A 21,373-nucleotide genomic window follows, 5' to 3' on the forward strand; every position below is an offset into this window, starting at 1 on the left:
AAATATATCATGTACATGAGCTATTTTGTAAGATTTCTAGACATGAAATTGCTAAAATAAAGAATATAAACATTTCAAATTTTGATGGATATTCCTAGATAAACTTCTTACAAGTCTTCTCTAATTTATACTCCCATAAGCAGAGCATAAAAATGCCTGTTTCTATATGTCCTTTTCAAACCTGGATATCATTCATATCTTTTTAAAGGCATGAGTGAAAACCTCCTTAATGTAATTGCTTCTCTTAGGAAGTTTATGGTTTGCTGAGAGTATCTCTGTGGACTGAGGTTTCTCACCCATCTTGTTTTTAAATGAACAGAGTTACAATGTTGATGATCAGTCTGGTTATTCTGGAGTCCTTATGGAGAATTGCATGTTTTAGTGCTTATTAATTTCACTATTAAAGAACTGTCACTTATTTGATATTTCATCTGTACCAGGTACTATGCTAAGAGCTTTGATTATATGTCTCATTTAATTCTCATAGCCTGTATTGATCATCTGTTCCTTGGTTACAAATTACCCCAAAACTTAGTGGCCTAAAACAACAGTCAATCTTACGGTTTCTATATGTCAGGAATTTGGGAGCAGCTTAGCAGACTGGTTCTGGCCAAGATCTCTAAGGTTGCAATTAAGATGTCATCCAGGTCTTTATAACCTGGAGGTCTGACTGGGGCTGGAGGTTCCTCACTCACATGGCTTTTGGTAGGAGGCCTCAGTTCCTCCCAACATGGACTTGTCATTCTGGGGCTACTCGAGTGTCCTCACAGCATGGCAGCTCCCTTCCCCAGAGTGACTAATCCAAGGAGAGCAAAGAAGAAGGCATAGGACCTTTTGTGACCTAATTTCTAAAGTTGCCAGTTGTCACTTCCACTTTATTCTGTTCTGTAGAAGCAAGTTACTTATGTCAGGCCACACTCTAGGGAAGAGGAAGTAGGTTTCACCTCTTGAAGGGAAGAAGACTATCAAAGAATTTGTAGACATATTTTGAAACCATCACACATCCTTGTAAGATAGTTGTTAAATAGTTGTTGTTGTTATTATTATTATACCCAGTTACTGATGAAAAGAATAAATTCACTACTTATCTAGCCTTATCTCCTACCCCCCGGCCTCTGTCTTCTACTCTGCTTAGACTAGCCTTCTCAATGTCCATCCCAGACACAGAGTGTTAATTCTCAGCCATTCATTCAACAAATGCCAGTCTTTGTATCACGGGTATTGTGGAAAGTAAAACAGACATGGTCCTTGATCATGTGGAGCTTATAGTCTTGTGGAAGAGAGAAACCTCAATCAAATAACCACCTAAACAAATCATTGTCACTTTGAGAAGTGCTATGAAAAGAAAGTACTCCTGAGCCTATTCATACTGTGTTCCCTATCCCCCGATGCCACCCTCACCTTTCTAACCTAGAAAGAATGCCTGCTTGGTTTTTATGTATAAAATTCTAACTTCTCTGTCAGAGTCCAATTTGAGTCCTACTTCAGCGAAGCCTGTTTCTTTCAGCTTGCATTGATATCCTTTTCTCAGAACTTTATTCAGTATCACGTTTAATGCTTAATTATTTCTTTAATGTACTCTTGCCTTGTCTCTCAGTTATATTGAAAGCTCCTTGAGGTGAGAGACCTAAGAGTTTCCCTTAATTTTTCTATCTTCCCCACTGTTAACACCCAGTCCCAGCAAATCGTATCATCTCTACTTCTGCTACTACCTCTACTACCACTCAAGTCTAAATCACCATTATCTCTTGCCGAGACTACACAGATCGCCTTCTTACTGGTCTCTCCATTTCTACTGACAGCCATAGTAGTCTTCCTCCAAGGTGTCTCCATTCATGTAATTATCCTGCTTACACACCCCTGCCTATCACACCTCAAGTAAAACCCATGTGCTTGTTCTGGTTTACAGAGTCCTGTCTGTTCTGGCACTTTACTGCACAACTGGCCTCACCGCCTACTTTGTCTCTCTGTCTCTCTCACATACACACACACATTATGAGATCCTGCCACCTAAACTTCTGTTCTCTGAATATGCCAAGCTCTTTCCTGTACTGGGACTTTTGGTCTAGCAGTTCCCTCTTCCCTGAAATAGGCTTCATCCAATCTTCATATGATTAATTCTTTCTTACTATTTAGATCTCAGTTTAAATTTTATCTCCTTACAGAGGCCTCCTCAGACCGATCAGTCTAAAAGTTGCTACCCAGTCACTCCTGTCAAGTTACTTTATTTAAATTTTTTTCTAGTGCTTCCCACTATCTGATATTTTTCTATATAAAAGTGTCTGTCTGCTTGCACTAAAATGTAAACACCACAGGATCCCTGACATCTGTGTTGTTCACCAGTGGTGAATAATAGGGTCCAGTAGTATTTGTTTTATTAGTGAGTGGCTGAAAATTCATCTTAAGCCTCTGAACTTTTGCCTTCTAAAAGAAAAGAGGGAAAAGAGAACTTGAGTTCCCGAGTTCCCAGGCTCCTTACCAGACTCCCTGTCTCAGACCAAGCTACTACTACTTACTCAGGGAGCTTTGTTTAAATTAAATTCTTTGCATAGCCGGACATGGTGGCTCATGCCTGTAATCCCAGAACTTTGGGAGACCAAGGCAGGTGGATCACTTAAGGCCAGGAGTTCAAGACCAGCCTGGCCAACATGGCGAAACCCCTATCTCTACTAAAAATGCAAAAATTTGCCAGGCGTAGGGGCATGCATCTGTAATCCCGGCTACTCAGGAGGCTGAGGCACGAGAATCACTTGAACCCAGGAGGCAGAGGCTGCGGTGAGCCAAGATCACTGCACTGTACTCCAGCCTGGGCAACAGAGCAAGACTGTCTCAAAAAAAAAAAAGAGAGAGAGGAAAAAATTCTTAGCATAGTACTTATTACAATCTGATTTCTTTTCTTTGTTTTTCTGTCACCTTTTACTAGGATGTATGCTCCATGAGAGGAGAGCTTCGTGGTCTTGTTTGCCTCTCTGCTGTCTCCACAATGACTGCAGCAGTGTCTGGCACAGAGATGCCAAACATTTGCTAAAGGAATGAGTAGGGAATCAGGTTCTGTTTTGTCTTACACCCCCCAGTGCCTACCACTGTGCTTGGCCCATAACAAGTGCCCAGAAACTGGTGGGTACTCTATGAGGCCACTCTGAATATAATTGCTATTGGTAGATCTGTGTTCTCATCCTAGAATTTAGAATAGGAAAGCGGTTTAGAACTAAGAATCTTTCAAGTGTTTCGAGCCAAACTGCAAAGCTTTTAGAATATTGTCTCTGCGGCCTGAAACTGACTATTACACAGGTTCCCCCAGTTCCCATTCAAGAGCGAAGTCTAGATGTTTAGAATTCTATGCCTAAATAGCAGAACGGGAGCCCCATTTTATTTTGATTAAATTCCTATTTTAATACATACATTGCATCAGTCAGTGAGTCAGTGAGTATTTATTGAGCCCCTTCAGGATACAAAGTAGTGCTCTGGTTGAGCTATTGAGTTTGAAATATTAGTCACATTTTTAAACCAAAACCAAATCCCCAAGTAGTTGAAAGTGCTGTTCAAATTGTCAGAGTGCAGTTCCTGTAGACTGTATTTTGTGAGATGGGCTTTTACTTTATATGTTCCCACTTGGGCAGGAACAAAAGTTTGGTAAATTACTGAGGTGTTACATTTTACCAAAATGAAATTTTGAAGTGATCCTTCATCATTAGCTTTCTTCCTGTCCAATTGTTGAAGGAGTGTGTGATAATTACAGCATCTTTTGAGTAATTTAAGATTTTGGGATCTTGTGCTGCCAAGACAGGGTAAAGAATAACACTTGCCTTCACCCTTTGACACTAGTGTTCAAATTGGGCAGGGAAAGAAGGGGTATTATTGTTGCCTCCCAGATCCCAACTCTATCCAAAGTACTGTCTCCTTTACTTCTGTGAGCTGACAGGGTTGCAGAAACACATAAAATCCTAGACTATCTTGACATCACCAACCATAGAGTTTGTGAAGGTAACGTGTCCTCTACAAATTCTCATTTGTTTTCATTGTTTGTTACTCTTTTTTGTTCAGATTTCTCTGTTGACTTCTGCAGTGAACCACCTCAAAGCCAATGTTAAGTCAGCTGCAGACTTGATTAGCCTGCCTACCACTGTAGAGGGACTTCAGAAGGTAGGTGCCATGTGTGGGTACAGAGACTTCAGAAAGTAGGTGCCATGTGTGGGTACTATTTGCCATAATTCTAGCTTCTTATAAGTTTTCATTGAAAGCCTAGCATTTGAAATCAGCTGCTCCAAGAGGGCAGTAATGGAGTGTATCATTGTGTCCTAAAGAATTCAGAACAATTTTGTTTTGGTCTGGTTAGTTAGGCCTTTAATTTGCAACAGGTTACCTCAGCTGTGATTTATATGGGTTCATACCTTTTTATTTGGCTCTCTGAGTCCCAGAATTGCTCTGCTGGCACTCTTGTGTTAGCATATATGGGTTCGCTTTTCAGCTTGCTTTTTCAGTTCACCACTCACAATATCTTCAGCAAAGCAGACCAATTGTACATGATAGTTACCCTAAATCTCTGTTACTTTCCATAATTAAGAAAGTTTAAAAAAAAAAAAAAGATGACCTGGGGAAATGCAAAAATTAAAAATTCAGGAAACAAGTGTTGGCAAGGATATGTGGAACGAAGGAAATTTTCAAACACTCCTGCTCCTGCTAGGAGTATTAATTGGTAAAAATCACTTTGGAGGCTGGGCATGGTAGCTCATGACTGTAATCCCAACGTTTTGGGAGGCTGAGCCAGGAGGATCACTTGAACCCAGGAATTACAGACCAGCCTGGGCAACATAGGGAGACCTCGTCTTTACAAAAAATTTTAAAGTTAGCTGGGCATGGTGGCACACAACTGTAGTCCCAGCTACATGGGAGGCTGAAGTAGGAAGATCACTTGAGCCTGGGAGGTTGAGGCTACAGTGAGCTGTCACCAACCAGATGAATAGTACTCAGGGATCCTTAGAGATGGACGGGAAGAGTGGATAGGGGTAGGAAGGCAGAAGAGGTGCCTAATTCGAACATAAAGAACATCATCCCCTGACACAGGAAATGGAAGAAGGGATTCCCCAAACGGTGGATATCAAATCTAGGATCTTTGAATTATAAAAATATGTAATAAGTTTGGTCAGATTATGTGCCAGGGTCTATGAGCATATGAATTCTTTCCACAAAGGAGCAAGAAATTTCTAAGCCATAAGCGAAGACAAAATTTGCTATTTTATAGCCACACCATCTGTGTGTGCTCAGTCTCCATAATTTGCTACTTGTCCAATGTGGCCATCTACTTACAAATTCGGGGGGAAAAAAAGGGGGTAGGGACAACTCTGATGAGGCCAGATTCTTGCCATTGTTCCTAGGGCCAATTCAGGAAATGATAGGCTTCTGTAGCCATTAGTACAGAAGCAGCTCTCACAGTCTTGCATTAGAAAAGGAAACTGGTTTATTCTTTTTTTATTATACTTTAAGTTCTAGGGTACATGTGCACAACGTGCAGGTTTGTTACATATGTATATATGTGCCATGTTGGTGTGCTGCACCCATTAACTCATCATTTACATTAGGTATATCTCCTAATGCTATCCCTCCCCCCACCCCAAAACAGGCCCCGGTGTGTGATGTTCCCCTTCCTGTGTCCAAGTGTTCTTATTGTTCAATTCCCACCTATGAGTGAGAACATGCAGTGTTTGGTTTTTTGTCCTTGCAATAGTTTGCTGAGAATGATGGTTTCCAGCTTCATCCATGTCCCTACAAAGAACATGAACTCATCATTTTTTATGGCTGCATAGTATTCCATGGTGTATATCTGCCATGTTTTCTTAATCTAGTCTATCACTGATGGACATTTGGGTTGGTTCCAAGTCTTTGCTATTGTGAATAGTGCCGCAGTAAACATAAGTGTGCATGTGTCTTTATAGCAGCATGATTTATAATCCTTTGGGTATATACCCAGTAACGGGATGGCTGGGTCAAATGGTATTTCTAGTTCTAGATCCTTGAGGAATCTCCACACTGTCTTCCACAATGGTTGAAGTAGTTTACAGTCCCACCAACAGTGTAAAAGTGTTCCTATTTCTCCACGTCCTCTCCAGCACCTGTTGTTTCCTGATTTTTAATGATCACCATTCTAACTGGTGTGAGATGGTATCTCATTGTGGTTTTGATTTGCATTTATCTGATGGCCAGTGATGATGAGCATTTTTTCATGTGTCTGTTGGCTGCATAAATGTCTTCTTTTGAGAAGTGTCTGTTCGTATCCTTCACCCACTTTTTGATGGGGTTATTTGTTTTTTTCTTGTAAATTTGTTTAAGTTCTTTGTAGATTCTGGATATTAGCCCTTTGTCAGATGAGGAGATTGCAAAAATTTTCTTCCATTCTGTAGGTTGCCTGTTCACTCTGATGGTAGTTTCTTTTGCTGTGCAGAAGCTCTTTAGTTTAGTTAGATCCCATTTGTCAATTTCGGCTTTTGTTGCCATTGCTTTTGGTGTTTTAGACATGAAGTCCTTGCCCATGCCTATGTCCTGAATGGTATTGCCTAGGTTTTCTTCTAGGGTTTTTATGGTTTTAGGTCTAACATTTAAGTATTTAATCCATCTTGAATTAATTTTTGTATAAGGTGTAAGGAAGGGATCCAGTTTCAGCTTTCTACATATGGCTAGCCAGTTTTCCCAGCACCATTTATTAAATAGGGAATCCTTTCCCATTTTTTGTTTTTGTCAGGTTTGTCAAAGATCAGATGGTTGTAGATGTGTGGTATTATTTCTGAGGGCTCTGTTCTGTTCCATTGGTCTATATCTCTGTTTTGGTACCAGAAAAGGAAACTGGTTTATTCTTGAATTTATTCATTCAATAAACATTTGTGGAACTTCCTCCAGTATGTACCAGGCACTTTGCTGTTGATGGGAATACTAGTTTCAGAGTTTTGCTCCAGAGTTCACATGGCTCTGTCAGCTGCTTCCTTAGGGGAAAAAAGAAAAGAAAAAAAAAAATCCTTAAACAAGAGCTTACTATCTTCTGGCATCCCAGTGGGTTCATACATCCAGCCAGTGAGGATTGGATTCACAAACAGTAGGTGTCTTTGAATGCCTGTAGCTTTTGCAACAGGCATTCAGAGCTTACATAGATAGCAACAGAGCTTACATAGATAGCAAACCAGCTTAGATACTTTTACCCAGTGTGTTGTCTCTTTGCAAATCTGTGTGTTTATCATGCCAGGCACTGTGTTTCTTTCAAGTGGCTCAGTTTTGAAGTGGTAGGTCATGCCAAATACCTAACTTTATTGTATCTCATGTAATTTTTTTTAACGTCATCTCGTGTTCTCTTGGATTCTTGGATATCAGTGTAATAAAAATGACCTTGGTTAAAAATACTAATGTGGCACTGTAAAACTGTCAGCATGTCTTGAAAAGGCCAAAACTCACTGAATAGTAACACCCTTTTATTTGTTCCCTTAGGACAGGCCTTTTTTAAAACATGGCTTCTGAATTATATCTCCAAGTTCCCTGTCCACTTGGGCTTTTTAGGGCTAATGAAAGCAAAGTAAGCCACTACTCATATCCCTATTCAATGGTTGCTGACAGGATTCTACTTTTTTTTCATCTCTGCAGTATTGAGTTTCCCAAAGCCAGATATGGTTCCCTCCCACTTTTGCTCGAAATGTCCTTTGCTCCTAACAAGTGGCAGTCTACTGTGTTAGCTTGGCCATCTGCCTTCCCACAGCAGGGATTGACAGAGGCAGTTTGTGAGAGAACCTTATCCCTGGGTTCCAGATTTATAAACTAATATTTTTTCTTTAGGGAAGATTTGGTTTTCCTCTAGGAAAAATCATTTAAATTAAGAAAATTACTTGTTTGATTGATAGAGAGAAAAGAGTCCTGTTAATTATCTCAGTATACACTACATGTAATCATAGTTTGAAGATATTTGAAATAATCAGAAACACCGATTTTCATTAGGGCAGTGTTTCATTAGGGCAATGTAAATTAAAATCACAATATACACTTCCATTAGAATGGCTGAAGTTGAAAAGAATGACTGTACCAATATTGGTACAGGATTGGTGAGGATATGGAGTAACAGGAACTCTCATTCCCTGCTGGTGGGAATGTAAAATGACATAACCATTTTAGAACATTGTTGGGCAGTTTTTTAACAAGTGAAGCATAGACCTGCCATATGATCAGCCATTCACCTGCTAGGTATTATGGCGATTAGAAAGCATATGATAAAGGGGAATGACTATAAGTCCACATGAAGACCTGAACACGAATGTTTATAGCAGCTTCATTTGTAATAGTCAAATATTGAACACAGCCTAAATGTCCATGAGCGGGGGAGAGATAAACTGTGATAGAGCCACACAATGGAATGCTGCTCGGCAGCCTGCCAAGTAGCCTCAACATGGATGAATCCCAATTCTGCTGAGTAGAAGCAGCCACACTTTAAAAAGCACTACTTGCTCACTGGTTCTACTTATATAAAATCTAGAAAATGAAGACTGATTTATTGTGACAGAAAGTGGATCAGTGGTTGCCTGGGAACGATCGGCGAGGGAGTGATTACAGAGAGTCATGAGGAAACTTTTAGAGGTGATGAGTGTTTATTATCTTGATTGTAGTACTGGTTTCACAATTGTTTATGTGTCAAAACATTCAAATTATACATTTTTGAATATGTACAGTTTATTGCATGTCAGTTGTCTCTTAAAGCTTTTTTACACCTTCCTATATGTTTCCATTCAGAGTGTAGCTTCCATTGGCAATACTTTAAACAGCGTCCATCTTGCCGTGGAAGCACTACAGAAAACCGTGGATGAACACAAGAAAACGATGGAATTACTGCAGAGTGATATGGTAAGGAGACCCAGCAAGTCAGCATGCTCCTGCTCACCCTTTTTTGTGTAAGAGTCATGATGCCAACTTTCCACTAATCTGAAAAGGCCCTGCTATGCATCTGTTCAAAAAATCTAATAAGCAGTATAGATTGATTGTTCTACAATTTGTTAATAAAGCAATTATGGTAGATAGAATTAAAAGCCAAATCTTTTGCAAACATAGTACTGGAGGAGGTAAGGTAATAAGACACAGTTCCTGAGGATGGAATGGGTAGGACAGAAAATGGAAAAGAAGGAAAGGAAGTGGAAAAGTGTCTCATTGTTTATTACTACATAACAAAGCACCCCCAGAAGTTTGTGGCTTAAAACAAGTAATTATTTCTCACTATTCTGTGCATCAGGAATTTGAGCAAGGCTTTTAGACTCCCAAATGCTGAAACGTGTGCTCGCGGATGAAAGGCAGGCTGTCTAGCATGTTCCAGCTCCAGCCAGGCTGTCAGTTAAATGCAGCCTACAACACATGGAACAGCACCACCCCCATCCCTCAACTCCCAGCTGAGCCCAGTCAACCCACAGAATCATGAGAAATACTTAATTGTTGTTGTTTTAAGCCACAAAGCTTTGGGATAATTTGTTAGGCAGCAACAGATAACTGACAGAAGCAAACCCCTCCAGTGCCTAGGAATTGTTTTCAAATATCTCTGGATCACTTAGTGCTGCTGCAGATGTAAGCTGTCTGCAGTCATTTGGAGGCCTTAATCAATCACTTAATGGGTGACAGCCCCGTGAAGGATTTATGAAGAGTAAAAAAAGGATGGTGCAGCCCTTGCCATCTTGCTGGGGAGATGAGTTATGTGTAACTCATCTGAAATCAGGACTATTCAAGGCACACAAAAGTTCCCTAGTCTCTCTGCCAATTTCTGGATCTGCCCTCCCACCCCCACCTGCTCTTTGCAAGCTTCAGAATTTCAAGTTTAAATTGGGAAGTTTGTACCAAGGAGACCTGGGCTATATTAGAGAGCTCTAGAAGAGAGTTTTTTTCCATTTTCTTCAGGACTGGCACACCTCACTGTTACTTAGTGGGGCTAACCCAGAGGAAAAAACATTGATCTGGGTGTCAAGACCCTTGGTTCTGGTTCTAACTGCCGCTGAGTAACTGTGTGACCCATAGTAACAAAGACCCCTCTAATTCAGCAATTCTTTTATTATTTTAATATCTTGATTATGCTCTCAAGTAATTCACTATTTTCTAAAATAATTTTTCCTAACTAAAAAATTTCCTGCCTTCTAGAACCATGGATTCCCCCCTCCTTCTCTCCTCCTTTTCTCTTTATTGTTGCCTTTTGGTTTTCTTATAAAAACAGGGTTGATTTCAGATTTCAAGGAAAACAACTTATTTTCACCAGTTGCATTCTGTTATAATTAAATCTACTTCTTTTAAATTTCCATAGCTGCCAATGGTAATCCTCCTACTGTCATTCTTTGTGCCAGATAAGTCATAGTTATGGGCTCTGAAGGGTTAAGCCATGCAAAGTTTTCCTCACTAAAGGAAAAGTGTATATAAACATGTTATACTTCAGTCTCTGGAAAGAAACTTGAGCAGTGGGAAGGGAATGGGAAAGGAAAGATAACCCTCAAACATAAGTCTTACTTAGCATAATGCTATAAGGGAAAAACTAATAATGCACATGATTGGTGGTTATGCTAAATGCCCAAGCCAGTGGTTACATGACTGGCTGCCTTTTTAATGTCAAAGCTCTTGATTCCAGTGGAAACAATGACACTGTCCCAGGTTGAGACCGAGTTGGTCCCTGGAAAGTTACAGTGATGCTATAGTTTCTCTGGGAGCATAGGCAATGGGGCAAAGGAGAAATGGTTTCTAGAGAGTTCATTCCTTTAAGAGATTGAGAAATAGACTAGGAGGATCTCAGTTCCCTAATGTAATCTTGGTGCTGCTGGCCTAGTGCATGCTCAAGCTGGGTTCTCTCAGAACCTAGCACAGGACTGGTTAGCCTGTACATTCCCTGGCAATACTTACTGATTAATCTGTGGATGCATTCTGGGGGAGGCTAGAATGTTCTAGGACAATCTCAGATAGTTAAGTAGACCTAATAATTCCTTGTTGCCTACACTAAACTTCTTTCCTCTTAACAGAATCAGCACTTCTTGAAGGAGACTCCTGGAAGCAACCAGATCATTCCGTCACCTTCAGCCACATCAGAACTTGACAATAAAACCCACAGTGAGAATTTGAAACAGGTGCTTTTTATCTCTGGCTTAACTCCCTGTGACCACAGTGCACTGCAGAGGCAGCCAAATAGTTTGGGCTTAGTGTTTGGTGTCTCAGCAGGTGCATCCTGTATTTATTTGCCTGCCTGGGAGCTGAGCAGAGAGGAATGTGTGTTGGTATCTCGGGGATCCATATTGCTGTCCTTTCCCTTCTTTGGCACTTTGCAGTTTTTCCCTGCATGTCAGTCAGTGGAGTAAATTCCTTTTCTTATCTTGAAAGACATAGAATGAGCAGATTATCCTGAAACTCTTTATGAAAAAATAGCTATCTGGGCAGGTTAAAGATGAATGGATACATAAGTAATCCAGAGTGATGGCTATTTTGAGCCACAGTAAATTCTAAGAATGTTAGAAAGCATATCCTTGAAAATCAGGATTTTCTAAAGTCTAAAGACGAAAAGGCAAGAGGGGGAAAAAAGACTTTGAGTTCAGAATCACATTAAAGAGGATAGAGGAAATCTTCACTCAGAAGAATTCCTGTCCTGAGTTTAATGCCCTTTAAAACCTATAGTTATCATTCTTTTTAAAGTAGCAATCAGTACTGGAGGATGTCAGTAAAAATAATTGAATCTTATACTAAACAATGCACTACTTGTTATGGTATTGTTACATGAGCCAATTCAGTAATCGGTATTGTTCCTGAGGTAGGTTTGTTCTGACAAATTAGGTTAATGGACCTTTCATTTAATAACCCAGCAAGCCTTTCCTCCAGCAGGTGAGGTAAACATTGGGGAAATCAATTCCCAAGCTCTCAGCTTTCTGGGACCAAAGAGTGAATCATGTAGGTAGTCCTCTTCCCTCTTTCCCCCTCCTGTCTAGCTGAGGCCAAACAATTCCAAAAGGAGCAATTTAGAATGCGAGGGACACAGCAAAGACAGACGATTGATGGTCAAAACCAGGAAAAGGAGTTTACTTCAGTACTTGACATAGTAATGGTTGTTCGGTGCTGCTGGCCTGCTTGTCTAATTTACGTCTTTAGTGGATTCCATAACTTTATTTATTTCCACTCTAGGATATCCTGTACCTTCACAACTCTTTAGAGGAGGTAAACAGTGCCCTAGTGGGGTACCAGAGACAGAATGATCTTAAACTCGAGGGAATGAACAAGACAGTCAGTAATCTTACCCAGAGAGTCAACCTGATAGAAAGCGATGTGGTTGCTATGAGCAAGGTAGAAAAGAAAGCAAACCTGTCCTTCAGCACGGTAAGCCTTTTCTGATCTTTTGTGACATGCAGTGTGTTTTGTCTGTGCATGGATAACATTCTACCACCTTTTGAGAACAGCCTTCTGGCATATTTGAGAGGCTACACATTTGTGTTGTGCTTAATCCGTGTCTCATTTAATCCTCACACTAGCTGTGTGATGTGAATGGCCAGGCAGTGTTTGTCCTGATTTGGAGAGGGAGATGCGGAGAGGTCGAGTCGCTTACCAAGGCCTCACCACTAGTTGTTGGCAGAGATGACAAGGCTACTGTCATGTTACCAGTGCGCCATCTGGTAGGGAAGTGCTGGCACGTATTTCCGAGGGCCTTTTGGGTCTTTTCTTTTTTAAGTTATTAGGGGTGGGAGCCATGAAAATGATAGTAACTAAAAATCTTTTATCATTTCTTTAAGCCTGAACTTGGCTTTCATATTTATCCTGCTGTCTATATATTAAGGGGAACCTTTTGTGTATGTCAGGAAACAGATCAGGTCAGATCAGCTCCCCAACTTAAGAGGTCATTGAGTTCACCTCCTCATTTTACATGTAAGGAAACTGACCTACTAAGTCACTGATGCTGGCCGACTGTGCACGGTTTACTGATTTTCATATTGTTGTGAATAAAATGTGCAGTTTCACATAAACTTTGTGCAGGGATCCACATGGATTCTTTTTTTAATAACTGCAGCCCCCACCCTTAAAGATTTCATATAGCAAAGACACAGGCATATATTTAAAAATAGAAACCAAATACAGGAAATTGTGCCATAAATTCAAGTAACCACCAAAGCTGGAAGTAAGCCCACAAATAAAGTCAAACTCTGGTTCATGGAAAGCAGCATTTGAACTGGCTCTGCCACAGTGGAGCCTTGGCAAGTTGCCTGGACTTGGCTTTGAAGGGTGGAGTTGGAAGACCTGTTCCCCCTCCTGCTTTACAGGGTTGTATAATTTACTACAAAGCTGTGAAGATTAAAGGAGCTTTATTTTACGAAGCCCTTTTGAACTCAGCTAAACTAGGTTGGCTAAGAATTTTGGATGATGAGTATTATGCCTTGAAAGTTTTCAAGGCTTATTGTGAAAACTTACCACTCCTAAACTCTCTTTACTGTCTCTGCCCTCTCCCCCTACTTTATATTTCTCCAGCAGAGAAAATAGGTAATAGTATCCATCTGTCCTACTGTTTCTTAGAGCAGCATCGTGCTCAGCATGGTATTTTGAGTAAAAGTTCTACCACCTTTTATCCTTCAAAGCCTTAAAGTTTGTGACTGAAACAGCTAGAAGCACTAGTTTCAACTTCGTCTCTGGCCTTTCTCCCTCTCTCCTCCCATCTCCCACTCCTCTGCAATTTCTGTTGAGAGTGTTCTGAGATCCTTTAAATAAGTTTGACGAGTTTGTTTAAAAGTGCTAGGTGTTCAAGTTTTAATGTTTGCCTTTAATCTTCCCTTTGTTTGTTTGTTTTTGTTTTGCCCTTTAAGATGGGTGATAGATCTGCCACTCTGAAAAGAGAGTCTTTGGATCAAGTCACCAACAGAACAGATACAGTAAAAATCCAAAGCATAAAGGTAAATAATGGGAGGCTTACCCTGAAGTAAAAGTAAATGCAGCAGCATCTCTGTGCTTTTGATCTACTGCTACTTTTTCAAAGGGCGTACTTTTGTTCTCATGTGCTGAAACTTCAAAACAAAGCAATTAGTAAATTAGTATGTTAGTGAATAAATGAATACTTTTTTAGGCACCTACCCTGTGCCAAACACTTTAGTAGAAGCTGGGGGGACCATAGTGAGCAAGGCAGACATGTGACCCCTATTGTGGTGGAGCTCAAAGTCCTGTCAGTCAGAAAATCGTTAACACATAATTGAACAGGTCATGAATCATGAGTATGATAAGTATTATAAAGGACAAATACAGGATATGATAAGATCAAGAAGGCTTCCCTAAGGAAATGACTTTTACGCTAAGACAGTAAGTTATCTGTACTAATGATGGGGGACAGAGGCAGAGATAATCTAAAAATGGTGTCTAATCTAAAATTTATTTCCTATTTTTGTATTGCAGTCTCTATGTATTCATAGTCCATTTAAACCTCAGCCAGTTCCCTTCACCTTGTACCTTCCCCTTTTTTGTTCTTCCTAGACATACTGTCAAGACAGCAATCTATGATATGCTTTGATATTCCAGGAAAGAAAGTGTGGTTACCGTATTCTCTGATTAGAGTGTTAAACTCTGGGCTAAGATAAAAGAAAAGCCAGGAAGATTATGACCAAGTGACTAAATTACCATCTCAAATGCATATTATGTTTGAGAAGTTGGGAGGATCTGAGGTTCAGAGAAAATGAACTTGAACTGGAACCACACAGTAAAGGCAGCTTTTGATGTAATGCTTTATATCTTTATTTTTCCTTCCTTAATAGTTTTATATTATCTAGATAAAGTCACAATATATTAAGGTTTTAATGCATCATAAGCTAAGCTTTTGTTGAGTTTTCTAACTGCTTCTGCAGATTTTTTTTAAACCTCACCTAGAGAAGACAGAAAAACTTAAGAGCCAGATGTAAATTTTGAGCACAAAAAAACTAATAGGTGGTTTCTATTAGAAAGTAGTAGCAATTTCAGCCACAGTTCACATTTTAACAATAAATATCAGAACACACTAGTACACACGTATACATAAATTTCATCTTGGCTTTACTTTCAGGCCTTTTTTGTTTTTAACTGTCATCGCAGGGTATCAGTTCCTTTGTCCTACCTCATCCAACCATCCTAACCAGATACAATTTCTCCTTACCATTAGTTCTTCAAACATTTAGTACCTAGTTTTCACTACATGTGTTCATATTTTAGCTCCCTAAATAAACTGAGTGAACTACTATACAGTAACTATTAGAGTAGAAATAAGATGGGGCAAGAGAAGTTAACAATTACTTATACAAGAAAAGTAAATCATAATAATAAAATAATGTGTAATGAGTTGGTGTTCTAATTAAACATAGGATCAGGACCTTTCACACTCATCTAAGCAGTTAGAAATGAGCCTCATAGAAACCAGATGTCTCTCTTTTTATAATTAAATGTATTTGTATATGCCACTCTTGATACTCCTGGGAATGAGGCAGGGTATGGGCGAAAAAACTTTTTTAAAAGATACGAGCAAGCAAGACTTTGAATTAGAAATATTACAGCTCCTTCTTTATGTCTTAACAGTTTCTGCCACCAGTTGACTCGTCACCAGGGAGAAACAGAGGAAAGATCAGGGGAAAACTTGTGGTTTGTTTTTGTTCAGTTGCTTCTTTTTGTAAGGTGGTAAGAGCATGAAATTCTGCCTAAAGTGGTCTAGTCACAAGGTGAAGCAAGATATTTCAGAAAGTTATTTAGTTAGTGTGAAATAGCTCCTAGAAAACAAGATCCTGCTCATTTAGGAAATGGGTGTCGCATAGGCACCTGAGCAAGGGTACATTTCCTTTACTGCTGACACATGCATTCCTTCCCCCATCAACCAAATGTTCACAGTGAATCAGATCATCTGTAGCATAATGTTCCCTTAATGGTTTCAAATCCAGCAAGATACTTATCAGTGCTGAGGACCAAAGACATCACCAGTATATGTTGATTCATTCTTTTATTGTCTTTATAGGGAACCTACTGAGGGTCAAACACTACATGCTAAACAGGCTCTGGGAATACAGTGGACACTTAGATGAAGTCTTACTACCACCTTAAACCTTCTGTAATCTTTGTTTTGTGCAGAAAGAAGATAGTTCAAATTCTCAGGTATCCAAGCTAAGAGAGAAACTCCAGCTGATCAGTGCTCTTACAAACAAACCTGAGAGCAACAGGCCTCCAGAGACCGCCGATGAAGGTGAGAGCAGAGCCGGCTTCTTAATATTTCATGGAGGCTTGAGCAGCTTGCCTCTCACACGGGGAGCAGGGAAGGTGTTCCAGCAGTACTGATCGCACCAAGCAAGTGATGCCTGAACGCACCGAGATGAAGCTGATACACTTTGCTTTCATTTAGAAAAGGCCCATTTTGTACATGATTTGTACTCTAGTCTATTAAGGGAAGAATTGGTAATGTTTAGCTGGAAATAGAATTCTCCATGCTGTCTGCATCCAATTATAGGCAAAAATGTTACTGTCATAGAGTATATTAAGCCAGCCCTAAAAGTTGTTTATGAGAGTCTTTTCCTTTCTGTAAGTGCATAACATGTATTTAAAAATAAATATTCGTCCTTCTGAAAATCGTTAACAAAAATAATGATGGGATCTTTGGGTTGGAAGGGTCTTTGGCTTTAGGTATGGACCTGTCTAATCAATATTAGCAGATACATGAGCCTCCACTGATTTAGACCCTGTGAGGACATAACCAAGGCACTGGACTGTGTTAGCTTTGACCTTTTCCCCCACACAAGTATTTTTCTATTTTAGAAAAGCAGTACAAACTCTCTTGAATTCTCCTTTAGTAGGAGACAGAACTGTGGTGGAATGCCTTGTCCTAACATTGTGCTACATCATCTTACGGTTGCACTCTTAGCACCAGCTTAGCGGGTGGCACATACCCCTAGACTGGGTTTAAAGCACATCTCCCAGGATGTCAAGATCTTTGATATCCAGCCACTGTTCTTGTCACTTGACAGCTTAAGCTCTTACCATCTAAACATGTTTAATGCTAGCTTGTACTGTAAGATCTTCTAATGGGACTGCTGCTGCAAACCTTAACGTAATATAATACTGATTGGTGTTCCCTTGCCCACAAATATGTCTCAATCCAAGCCTTTAACTTCACATAGTCACTATGCTACTTTATCTTCAAATGTTTCTCTAAATTAATTGTATATCCAATTTTCCTAAAAGGTGACCTTCGATACTAGTTTAATTTGGTGTTAGATTCAATAATACTAAATAAAACCTTATGTATTTGTTACAGAGCAAGTAGAGAGTTTCACATCAAAGCCATCAGCATTGCCAAAATTTTCACAGTTTCTTGGAGACCCAGTTGAGAAAGCTGCCCAACTAAGACCTATCTCCCTACCAGGAGTTTCTAGCACTGAAGGTAAATTTTTATACCACGGGGTAGTAATGGGAATGTTCAAAGTAATAACTTTTTAATGTTTATTTTCACTTGTCAAAAATATATATGATCTAACATTTATTGAGCAGATATCAAGTGCCAGACACTTGATATGCATTATGTCATATAATCCTGATAACCATCCCATGAACATAAGTATTTATGTATTATACCCATTTTACTGATAGGGAAACTGCCTAAGTCCACACAGCAAATAATTGGTTGAAACAGAATGCAAACCAAGACAGTCTGATGCCAAAGCTTGTGCTTTTTTTTTAGACCCCCAGGCTGGAGTGCAGTGGCACAATCTGGGCTCACAGCAACCTCTGCCTCCCAGGGTTAAGCAATTCTCATGCCTCAGCCTCCCAAGTAGCTGGGACAGGTGTGTGCCACCATGCCTGGCTAACTTTTTGTATTTTTAGTAAAGATAGGGTTTCACCATGTTGGCCAGGCTGGTCTTGAACTCCTGACCTCAAGTGACCCGCCTGCCTCAGCCTACTGAAGTGCTGGGATTACAAGCACAAACCAACTCACCTGGCCGAAGCTTGCACTTTTAACCAGTGTACTATATTGTCTTTCTGTTAATGTTTTTTAGGGTCTTCATTCACTGAGTGCCTCATTAAACCTAGTGCTAAGCAATAAGAATACAGTATAAGATATGGTCTCATTTTCTTTCTTCAAGGATATTACAGTCTAATGGAGAAGGCATAAAAGCAAATACAATACCATGAGATTAGTAAAATAAAGTAAAAGTTGACCCTGTTTGTCAGGGCCCTCCAAAAATGAAGGACCCTTTTACTGAAAATCAGCAAAATATTAGTACAAAGGATATGATTCACAGAAAAATGTGTTTGCACTGCTTCCAGCAGTGCATGTTCTATCCCTCATGGTGATGTTTAGTGCCTCCCGATTTTGTATTAGCTGGCTGCCTGGCAAATCACTTGCTCCTGTCCACCACACCTTCCTCTGGCTCTTCTCTTTAGCCTAGATACCGTTCTACCAGGAACATTTCCTTACCTCCAGTGACTGGATTAGGCTCCTCCTGTGTGCTCTTAAATTTTGTTTGCCCCTGTTTAGCACATGTCACTCTGTTGGAATTTCCTGGGGAGATACAAAATATAACTTCCTATGGGTAAGGACTATGTCTTGTTTACTCCCAGCCCCTAGCACAGTACCTGGTACTCCTGAATATTTGTTAAATAAATGAATGAGTTACCTACACATTGCAATTAAATGCTTAAAGCATAGAAGACTTAAATTTTTATATCACCATTTAAATGTGATTACTTTTCCCTGTTCCTGACTTTTTTTTTTCTGTTTTCTGGGGAGGAGGGGAAGTGTTGTGTTTAATGGGAACACAAGCTTCCTGCCACTTTCCATTGTTAAATCAATATTTGATGAGAATGAATGGGGGAAAGCTATTAGGTCAGAGTAAGGAATAGCAGTCTTAACACTTGTGCTTCAGTCCTCAGCATAGGCCTTAAATACTTTTGGATGACTATACTGTTGGAATGACCTGAGGCAGCAATCATATTTTTATTTGAATACTGCTACCAAGTGCGTAGTGTAGCATGTTGTATAAACTCATGCCACAAAAAAAAAGAAAAAAAAAAAACAGGACTCTTCAGCTAGCCACTTGGTGTAAGGCATTGGGAACAAGTGTCCCACTGCTTTCCTGCCTTTCAGAGAGCTTTTGACATTTTATTAGCTGCATTGCTGCACCTATTGTAGGAGTGAGAGTAGGGCCCTATTCAGAAGCTTGTTTATAGGAGCTCCTTGATGGACTGGACCTTGCACTGCAACTGTTTTCTCTCCCTTCAAGCTATTTTTATTCTTCCTGAATACCAAACATCAAGAGGCCTATTTTACCTAGGTATGGTGTGGAATAAATGATGAAATTAAAGGAATTTGGGAAGATTTTTAAAGAAACATAAAGCTCATTGACCTTCTTTGGTATTAGATATTAAATCTTCTATTTGATTATGGGGACACAAGTATTTTTTAAATGTTATGTATATACGGCCAGGTGCAGTGGCTTATGCCTGTAATCCCAGCATTTTGGGAGGCCAAGGCAGGCAGATGGCTTGAGCTCAGGAGTTCGAGACCAGCCTGGGCAACACAGTGAAATCCCAACTCTACAAAAAATACAAAAATTAGCCAGGCGTGGTAGCGCACACCCTGTAATCCCAGCTACTCGGGAGAATAGCCTGAGCCTAAAAGTTTGAGGCTACAGTGAGCTGTGATCATGCCACTGCACTCTAACCTGGGTGACAGAGGGGAGACCCTGTCTCAAAAAAAAAAAAACGTTATGTATATAACTGACCTTCCTAAGTGTTTGTGATGAGGCCCTTGAGAAAATACCAGAAGAAACTATTGATAGACATTCTCTAATCATTTTGGCTCAATATTGCCATTGAAATAAAAAAGATACAGATCAACTGGTAATATTGCTCTTTTTCTTTTTACTGATTTTTAAAAAGTAGAGAGCATGCACTTTGGAGAGATAATTCCTCTGGTTCTTCTTTTTTATTGAAATACAATTCACATACCATAACATTCACCTTTTTAAAATGCAGTGTTTTTAATCCAGTGTTTTTTAGTATATTCACAAGGTCATGCAACCATCACCAATATCTAATTCCAGAACATTTTCATCACCCCTCACAGAATCTCTGTACCCATTAAACAGTCACTCCCAGTCCCCTCTCCTGCCAGTCTCCAGCAACCACTAGTCCCTTAATCACTATCTCTATGGATTTGCCTATTTGGGGTGTTTCACATAAATGGAATCATACAGTATGTGGCCTTGTGTGTGCTTTTTCTTTCAATATGATTCTTTCACTTAGCATAATGTTTTTATGGTCTATTCATGTTGGAGCATGTATCAGTACTTCATTCCTTTTTATGGCTGAATAATATTCCATTCTGTTGACCTAACACATTTTGGTCTGTTCATCCGTTGATGGACATTTCGATTGTTCTCACTTTTGGGCTATTAATAATGCTGCCATGAACATTCATGTGCAAGTTTTTATGTAAACATATGTTTTCATTTGCCTTGAGTATATATATACCTAGGAATGGAATTAATGGGTCATATGATAGCCCTAACTTTTTGAGGAACTCCTACACTTTTCCAGAGTGGCTGTACCATGTTACATTCCCATCAGCAATGTGTGAGGGTTCAATCCACTTTCTCCACATCCTCTCTAATGCTTGGTAAGGCCTGTCTTTTTTTATTATAGCCATCGTAGTGATTATGACATGGTATCTCATTACACTTTTGAGTCACTGGTTCTTGAGCTGCTTAATTTCTGGATCCAGAGAGACAAGTGTCACATAGTAGAAAGAGCACTGGACTAGGTAATAAGAAATTTGTATTCTAGGCCAGGTGTGGTGGCCTAGCACTTTGGGGAGGCTGAGGTGGGCAGATCATTTGAGGCTAGGAGTTAGAGACCTGGCCGACATGATGAAACCGCATCTCTACTAAAAATACAAAAACTAGCCAGGCCTGGTGATACACACCTGTTATCCCAGCTACTAAGGAGGCTGAGGCAGGAGAATAGCTTGAACCTAGGAGGCAGAGGTTGCAGTGAGCCAAGATCATACCACTGCACTCCAGCCTGGGTGACAGAGTAAGACTCCACCAAAAAAAAAAAAAACAGGCGTGGTGGTTCACGCTTATAATCCCAGCACTCTGGGAGGCCGAGGTGGGCGAATCACCTGAGGTCAGGAGTTCAAGACCAGCCTGGCCAACATGGTGAAACCCCATCTCTACTAAACATTAAAAAAAATTAGCTGGGTGTGGTGGCGGGCGTCTGTAATCCCAGCTACTCAGGAGGCTGAAGCACAAGAATCGCTTGAACCCAGGAGGCAGAGGTTGCAGTGAACCAAGATCGCGCCACTGCACTCCAGCGTGGGCGACAGAGTGAGACTTAGCTTCAAAAAAAAGAAAAGAAATTTGTATTG

At 40.0% G+C, this 21,373-nt stretch overlaps 1 protein-coding gene across 4 annotated transcripts in view; it reads left to right on the plus strand.

Annotated features, from left to right (window-relative positions):
• The window catches only part of EFCAB14 (EF-hand calcium binding domain 14), a 43,942-nt gene that overhangs the window by 18,438 nt on the left and 4,131 nt on the right, over positions 1–21,373 (plus strand). The window contains exons 4-10 of one of the 4 annotated variants that reach the window (XM_016962424.4): positions 4,045–4,143; positions 8,758–8,868; positions 11,004–11,108; positions 12,151–12,342; positions 13,815–13,901; positions 16,084–16,195; positions 17,261–17,386. In XM_016962424.4, coding sequence (XP_016817913.3) covers positions 4,045–4,143; positions 8,758–8,868; positions 11,004–11,108; positions 12,151–12,342; positions 13,815–13,901; positions 16,084–16,195; positions 17,261–17,386 — 832 coding nt within the window. The remainder of the gene's footprint in view (positions 1–4,044; positions 4,144–8,757; positions 8,869–11,003; positions 11,109–12,150; positions 12,343–13,814; positions 13,902–16,083; positions 16,196–17,260; positions 17,387–21,373) is intronic. The other 3 variants (XM_016962430.4, XM_016962436.4, XM_016962440.4) reach the window with 3 other exon arrangements.

The sequence above is a fragment of the Pan troglodytes genome, chromosome 1 (assembly GCF_028858775.2).
Source record: "Pan troglodytes isolate AG18354 chromosome 1, NHGRI_mPanTro3-v2.0_pri, whole genome shotgun sequence".
Classification (NCBI taxonomy): Eukaryota; Metazoa; Chordata; class Mammalia; order Primates; family Hominidae; genus Pan; species Pan troglodytes.